Source organism: Trachurus japonicus, chromosome 22, assembly GCF_045865225.1.
Source record: "Trachurus japonicus isolate A0001 chromosome 22, Traja_1.0".
Taxonomy (NCBI): Eukaryota; Metazoa; Chordata; class Actinopteri; order Carangiformes; family Carangidae; genus Trachurus; species Trachurus japonicus.
Window position 1 is genome coordinate 6,466,720 of NC_140928.1, and position 8,188 is coordinate 6,474,907.

The 8,188-nt window shown below is 46.0% G+C and overlaps 2 protein-coding genes across 2 annotated transcripts in view; one reads left to right on the forward strand and one right to left on the reverse strand.

Annotated features, from left to right (window-relative positions):
* slc4a11 (solute carrier family 4 member 11) overlaps nt 1-2,264 on the reverse strand; it is a 128,722-nt gene extending 126,458 nt beyond the window's left edge. The window contains exon 1 of the mRNA XM_085766760.1: nt 2,086-2,264. The gene's annotated coding sequence lies outside the window, so the exon portion shown is untranslated. The remainder of the gene's footprint in view (nt 1-2,085) is intronic.
* Nucleotides 1,716-8,188, forward strand: ky (kyphoscoliosis peptidase). Its single transcript, XM_085766768.1, has 7 exons — nt 1,716-1,812; nt 2,769-3,376; nt 3,965-4,079; nt 4,239-4,356; nt 5,009-5,200; nt 5,421-5,611; nt 6,332-8,188. Exons 2-7 carry the CDS (start codon nt 2,789-2,791, stop codon nt 7,660-7,662), a joined length of 2,535 nt encoding a protein of 844 aa, XP_085622894.1. The 5' UTR covers nt 1,716-1,812; nt 2,769-2,788; the 3' UTR covers nt 7,663-8,188.

Sequence of the window (8,188 nt, forward strand, 5' to 3'; positions counted from 1 at the left end):
ACCAGACTGCACTTTGATTAAAGTACATTTAAAGTCGTGCCAGTGTTTCTACTCCTGCAAGTCTCTGATTTGGCTCTGAAATTTATTTTATTTTTAACCTATTTTTGAATGTTCCTCTCTTATTTCATGGTAAATACCACGTGTTTAGAAATGCAGCGCAGATATCCTCTTTTGTATTTCACACGTTCTTCTTCCTTGTCAAAACCCGGTGGCCAGTTTTACCCACAATGCAACGCGAGCACTGACAGTTCGGTTGGAGATTTGGGTGTTTGGTGCTTGTAGCAGTTATATAGCCTTGAGCCACAGCCCTCAGTGGGCTGCACAGGTCTGGAAGGATCACTTCTTTTTAACTCCACACCTCCAGATATATATATATATATATATATATATATATATATATATATATACTTCCCCCCCCCAATGTCAAACCTGTGCGCTTCAGCTGCAAACAACTTGGGACAGCTCCCTCTGGAGCCACACAGGAGTTCATACAACTGTGGTCAAGTATTCACTAGTAAATTAGTGGGGAGTCAGATACAATTTCTCAGTAGTTGGCAGAAGGAAAACTCAGGAACTTGACTTTTCAATTAAATGTTGTTGTTTTTTAAATGTTTACTATGTAATTTCCACTGCTGGGTGTTTCTTAATTAAAGCAATAGCAGAAGATGCATCTACAGTAGTTGGGTTGTCTCTTCGCCATCACGGGCAAAGAAAATCAATCTCACTTGACTGATACAATGAAGTAACACACCTGTCATGTGTGCAACACGGTGCTGTTTAATCACAAACACTGTGGACACACCACAGAGGGTGGAGGAGGGAGCTGCAGCGCAGAAAGTTTTAAGACCCGGAATCACAGATCGGAGTTTGAGGCTCTGTACTGAGTTATTATGATGTACTGTATAACGAGTGACTGATACAAATCTGCTTCTTTTTCTGCTTTATTTCTCATGTAAAAGGGAAAGTGATGCAATTGACTGGATCAAAAGTCATGAAATAAGAAGTTTCATTTATAAAATGACGTGGGTATGTTCATTTTTAGACATTTTAATGTGGAAAAGTTACATATTATAACTTTAAATGAGTTCTTCTTTCTCTCCTAAATGAACATCTGTTGTATTGGAAGCTGTAGATGCTGTCGGACTGTAAAATGCACTGGGTCATTGATACAGGCATCCTCCGTTAAAATGGATCTGACTTCCTGTGGAACATGTGGCCGCTAATTTCATCTAATTTCATACAATCTCTAATCTAATAAAAGTGATCAGCATAGATTCAGACGGGTACTTTCCACACACACACACACACACACACACACACACACAGAGAGCCTGGCTCTTCATAAACCGTTCTGTCCTTTTCTTTGAACGTCCAACTCTTCGCTGAATCTGACCCCTTCATCGCACCCGACACGTGCTCGTGCACCAACCGCCCCCATCACCGCCATTCAAATTCCCCGATTCATATGGACACATGCCGACATACACACACGTTCACACTCACTCCTGCGTCCAGATCTGCTGCTCCGTGTGTGTGTGTGTGTGTGCACATCAGAACATACATCTGTAAGCAACACACACATACAAATACACACATACAGACGTCACACTCCTCAGTTGGGGCTTACTCTATTGGCTGGTCTTAACTGCTTTGTAGTATTTTTAGGTCTGTTATTCTGGGGCCTGTCCTGGCAGGCCACTGGGAGAGTATATAAGCCTCCCCTGCAAGTGGGGACCACTGAGAACACACAGTGGAAACATCTCTGCCCAACACTCCAGCAAACATCCAGCAGGCATTTTAAATCCTCTCAGGGTAAGTAAAAGCCTCCGTGACTTTCAGGGATGTAGCCATGGTTGAACGTTACCTAGCCTGGCTTAACTCGCCTTCGCTTTTATGAGTGTAAATCTGATATAAGTGAGTATTTGAGTAGGTAGAGTTATCACAGTCACTTAAGGAAGCATATCGGGGATGCAGAAAGGTGAAAACGCTGCTTGATTTTCATGTGCAAATGATTTTTTACTCTTTGTGTAATGCTTTTTATTTTATTGCTGGATTTGGATTTTCTCCAACATGAGCGGGGGATACCTTTCAATATCCTTTAGGGCTTTCACTTTAGTTGCACTCCAGGAAGGTCAGAGGTCAGGGTCAGCTGCCCGCCGCGCTGATACGACTTAGTGGTCTGCTGAAGGACACTTGAGCTGCGCTGATACTTGCCAACGCAGGGCTTCAGCTCCAGGTCTTGCGCCAACCTGCTGTTCCCTTTGAGAAATAACAATAATAAAAAAAAGATTTATTTTTCACCAGATTAGAAAGTTTCAGTCAAAATATCTTCTCACATGTTGCTTATTTTTGAGACGTGTTGAATATGGCCATCAATCTGCAGGTTCATCACATACAGGAAGTTATAAGGTCATACTCATCCGGTGAAGGCTTTGACTTTCTTTGCGCTGTTGGCTGTGACAGTGACTAATGAGTCCAACCTTTGCGTTCATTTATGGTCATGAATAGACATGATATAATTGCCAATTCATCACTGTCTCAACACGGAATGTACTGTAAGGAATATACTTTCCGCTTCGCCTTGTGCATGTGTGCAACAGTGCCACGGCTCTTCTGTGTCTGGTTCACACAACATGTGTGTTTTCCTTCTTAAGCTATTGAACAAAAGTGGTGAAGATTTACCTACTCACAGGATTAAGCTATTAATAGCAGAAAGAAAAAAATGGCTGCTGTCTTTTGATTCGTGTGTCTTGTTTCTCTCTGGTTAGGACACCATGCTCCCAGCATAATGTCAGCTGAAGTTGCGATTCAGAAATTCTCCTTCCCCTTCTCCGGTGCTGCACGCCTGTCTCGGCAAGATGAGCTGACCCAGAAGGGATGCGTTCAGGTGAAGGCCCTGGAGCTCCATGACCTCCAGGAGAAGCCAGTCTTAAGCAAACCAAGCCCCGATCCAGTTACCCGAGAAAATCAGGCCCGCGATGGTCCGGTGCTGGCTCCCGGGGGGAACACGGCAGCAGCTGCTCCGGTCCTGGTCTGTGCTGGAGCCTCGCTGACCCTGAGCGCCGCCGTGCCCTCCAGACAGGGCACGTTTGAGAAGCTGATGGTCGAGAGCGAAGATCAACGTCCGGCGGCGAAGAGACAGCTGTCGTCCGAGAGCGCGGCCAGGACCATCACCGTGGTGAAGAAGAGCGCCGTGAGGAAGGAGGCCGCGGAAGAGCAGAGGCAGTTCAAACCCAAACCACACCTTATGGGTCAAAAGGCAACGACACCTTTGTGTGCTGCAGGGACAGGGAAGAGGAAGCGGCGAAAGGACCTCTTCACCAACTCAGAGGTTTTCCACAGGGTTGACGATCATGTTATCAGGACAGGAGCTGAGGTGAGGCCACTTCTGATCTTTATTCTTCACTGTGACCAACACAAATCAGTGCCACTACAATATGTGATAAACTGCACAGATCTATCAGTTTAGAGCCAAGTCACCCCCCCCTCCTCCCCTTCTTATTTCCGCCGTGCTAAAGATCTCAGTGCAAAGACGTTGGAAGAAGTGGCCAGATTAGTCTGGCTTTGCAGTCTAAATAAGAGGACATCTGCAGCAGGATCAAACTGAACCAAAGCCAAATAAGAGCAACAAAAACAAAACCACAACAGACACGGGTCTTTGTGTTCCTGAGCTGTGCAGGAAAAAACGTTGAGGAATGATAACATCTACTCATCTACTGCTACAAAACCAAAAACAAATACCACAACTCTTAGCTATAGAGCTCACATCCTTGGGTATAGATGGTAACCTGGTTTATTCAATGCACTGAATAACTGGTAAATAGGATGATGATGTAATGTGAAGAGAGTGGGGGGAAATATAAACTGTGGCAGAGGTTTACTTCTGGTTGAATCTGAAAACATTTGAGTACTTATATAAAAAAAAGTATTTTATATAACAGTGAATATATTGTGTGTGTTGCAGCTCAAGGAAAAGTGTGTGCATGATGTGAAGACGATAGTGCAGAGCATCACACAAGGAGCCAGGAATGAGCTGGAGAGGCTTCGTGCCATCTGGGTCTGGCTGTGCCACAACATTGGTGGGTTTACTGAGCTATATATAATACTTGTCCATAAATCCCAGTATTCTGTAATATACCATCATGGATTTTAAGGATTGATAGTCCATTTGTGCTAAAGAGCAGGTGTCTTGTTTACCTTGTTTTTTCAAGTTAACAGCAAATCTCATCTCCATATAGAGTACGACGTGAGCGGGTACCTCGGCCGCTCGGAGAAGCTGAGCTCCCCGGAGGAAGTGATCGCGGCCGGTCGGGGCGTGTGCTGCGGCTACTCCAACCTCTGTACGGAGATGTGCAGGTAAACACAACCATAAATTACACTAAAACACAAGGGAAATACTTCACTCCACTTTTCCCACAACCAAACAATTTAGTATTTCTCGTACTACCTTCCCTGCGGCTTTATTTTTCACCCACCGTACTGTAGAAGCTGCCAAAACATCCGCAATGTTATTTATATTGAAATAATAAAAAACAGATGTAATGTCCACTGAGACTGTCTCAGCCTCTGCAATCAAAACTGCATTAAAGGATGTTTTTGGTCACTTGGTGGCAGCAGAAAAGGCTGGAAACACTCTGCCTCATGGTTAATGAGCACACAGCAAACATGTAGTAACCATCAATTTGTGTCTATCTGAAAACATGAAGCTTGATATTCACATTTTACTTGGCTCTACCATCAGTTTTTCATTCATCAATACACGGTCACACACACTTCACGCTCTCTCTATCCCCATTCTTCCATCCACGCATTCAGCTTCTGCTGCATTCAGCATCCTTGAACCCCTCTGAGTTCAATCAAGACATTTCCAGTATAAATGGCGTGCACTTAATCGACTGAATTTCAAGAGCGACAGCGAAGGCGGTAACCTCTAACTTAAGGTTTAAGGACTCCGGTTGTAAAAAAACAAAACGGCAGTGAATGCTCTGTTGTGGTTTTGTATTTACAGAGAGGTGGGCATCGAGTGCCAGGAAGTGCCAGGACACAGTAAGGGCATCGGGTACCGTCCGGGCCAGAGCCTCAAGAACGTGAAATCTGATCACCTGTGGAACGCTGTGCATCTAGAAGGACAGTGGTTTCTATTGGACGCCTGCTGGGGAGCAGGGCGAGTCAATATGGAGCATGAAAGCTTTGTCAAAAGGTTAGAAAAGGGACAGATTCTCCCATATTCATATTATGATATAGTTTTAGGCTGTTGTTTTTCTGTGAAAAGAGTCCAAACAGGGAATTTGAACTCCTCCACATCACTAAAAAGTGTGACAAGTTCAGTCGGTTTGGTCTTTTGTTTATTTTTAAACGCCCAGCACCAGCAGCGAGTTGAGTCTCACACCAGTCTGCTCTCTCCATCTGTTGCCTCCAAGGTTCGATGATTTCTATTTCCTCACGGACCCGGAGGAGTTCATAGATTCCCACTTCCCCGATGAGGAGAAATGGCAACTGCTGGACAGGCCCATACCGCTGGAGGAGTTTGAGAGGAGGGTCTTCAAGACCTCCACCTTCTTCACCCTAGGGCTCAGGCTGATTCAGCCTCATCACTTTCACATCGTCACAGGTGCGCTCTCAGCTTTGTTCATTTCCAGTGGTGGACAGTAACGGAGTAAATTTACTTGAGTACTGTACTTAAGTACACATCCAGAGGATTTGTACTTTACTTGAGTATTAGATTTCTTTGGTACTTATTACTCTTACTTGAATACATTTCCAAGACAAATATTTTTACTTTTACTCTAGTTAATTTCTAGGAAGGCTGAAAAGTAGTCGTTACTTTCAGGTCTGCTCTTTTTTTTTTTTTTCTAAAATACCATTGAACACAAACTGTGTTTGTCAAAGAAGGAAACCCTAACCCAGACGGTGCATCAGTGCAGCTGGTTTCAAAGAGTTAAAAGGTCCTTAAATTCATTTAGAAAAAATTATAATAATTAATTGATGTGAAAAATAAGAAATTTACTCTTACTTTTACTTAAAGTAAATTTAAAAGCATGTACTTTTAGATACTTAAGTACCTTTAAAAACAAGTACTTTTTTACTCTTACTCGAGTAACATGTCGACTGAGCTACTTTTACTTGTAACGGAGTAAATTTTGACCAGTAGTATTTGTACTCTTACTCAAATACTGGGGTCGAGTACTCTGTCCACCTCTGTTCATTTCACGAGGGGAAGAAAGCTGAGAAAATTATAACCACTAGAATTTTCAGTTTCCTTTTTTTCTCTTTCCAGCAAAACAAAGGGATTATAAGAATTTTTAAAACCCCCTTTTGATTTTCTTTGTAGATGGAGGCGAGGCAAACGTGTCCCTGGGCTTCTCCAGACCTGCCATCTTCACCTATGAGATCACACAGCACCAGGACCTCCTCCACTGTGGAGCTTCAGAGCACAAAGAATCCAGCAGCTCCTCCTTCGGCCTCCTGACGGTCTCCCACCGCAGCATGAAGCTGCAGCTCCTGCCTCCTGCGAGCGGCACATATGACGTGAAGGTGTTTGCCAGGCCCGAAGCCGCCATCACACCTTTGATGTGGGTCTGCTCCTTCACGGTCGAGTGCCCGACCCCCCGGGCCATGGAGGAGATCCCAGAGAACCCCTTCTTGTCCTGGGGCCTGCAGCCTGTCGCGGGATCTCTGGGAATCGCAAACAGCAGTCAGGGCAGTGAGGCGGCCGAGGTGCAGGAGGGGGTCTTCGAGTTGGCGTTGAAGACGTCCAGGCCTCTGATGGTGCTGTGTGAACTGGTCCACCCGCAGCTGGAGGCCGCCGTGGCCAAGCGCTGCCTGGCGACTCAGATCCAACCCGAAGCTCTGACCTGCCACGTCCTGTGCCCTCTGCACGGTTTCTACCGCCTCTCGGTGTTCGTGAGGGACTACGAGAAACCAGAAGCCAAGTTTCAAAACACGGCCAACTTCCTGCTGCACTGCAAAGGAAAAGTCGTCGGGCCGGACGGGCTCTTCCCGCCGAATTTGGGCTCGGCGTGCGGCCCCGGGTCGCGCACCCTGGAGTCGGGGCTGTCCAAATTCAGCCACACGACAGCGGTGGTGAGCACCCAGCAGGGGAAGTGCAACATCACCTTCCACAACCAACGGGACCTTGAGCTTCACACGGTGCTCAGCAGAGACGAGAGCAAACCGGCAGCTCTTCCGCTCTCGCGCCACCTCTTCTGCACGTACACGGACAGCAAGGTGACGGTGAGCGCCAGCCTGCCCGACGCCGGCGTGTACCGGCTGGGCCTGTACGCCAGGACGGCGGCCCCCGGCGGAGATTTCAACCCCATGTGTGACTTTGTTCTGAGGAACAGCTGCGATCAGCCGGGACCGCCGTTCCCCTGCGTCTACTCCGCCTGGAGGAAAGGCTGCGTGCTCTTTGAGCCTCGCGTGGGCCTGCTGGAGCCGCTCTCCTGGGTCCGCTTCAGGGTGCGGGTCCCCGGGGCCCAGAGGGTGAGCGTGGTGGGAGAGACCAGAACTGATATGAAACTGAACAAGAGCAGAGTGTGGGAGGGCGAGGTTTTCACCGGGAACGGCGTCCGGCAACTGAAGCTGGCCTCCTCCTCGGGGGAGAACAGCGACATGGCTGTTTTAATGACCTTTGACATCAAGCAGTTGGACAGAGAAGCGTGAAGTCGAGAGGCCGGTGAAGACCAGATGGACAGTTCTCTGAATAAAGCCGATCACTGCCTATTAATGAAGTTATTCATATGGACTAATGCAAATCAGACTGGGGTTGAAAATATTTGCATTATTCAGACTGTGAGAAAAATAATCTTTCAGGTGTAACTGCATCAACACAACACAATACAATACACAGGAAGTCAGGTTACTGCCCGCCACAATAAGATGTAAGAAAATTCATTTTGATCCTGTAAATGTGTGAAACTTTGTAGCAGTGAAGTGAAACAAATGTAATAACAAACTTACCTGACATTTTTCTTATGAAAGCTGTTTTTGTTTTTTGATTCAGGTAGAAATTCAGTATGAAAAAAACTTTTCATTATTGACAATGGTGCTCAGCTGTGGTGCTACGACGCCAAGATAACGTATTGACCGAGTGCTTTGAGGCTTAACATTATATGATGAGAAAGCAAATCTGTATTATGACTTGATGGTTGTCAAAAGGCGTGCAATAAAAATGTACTGTGAAAACAAA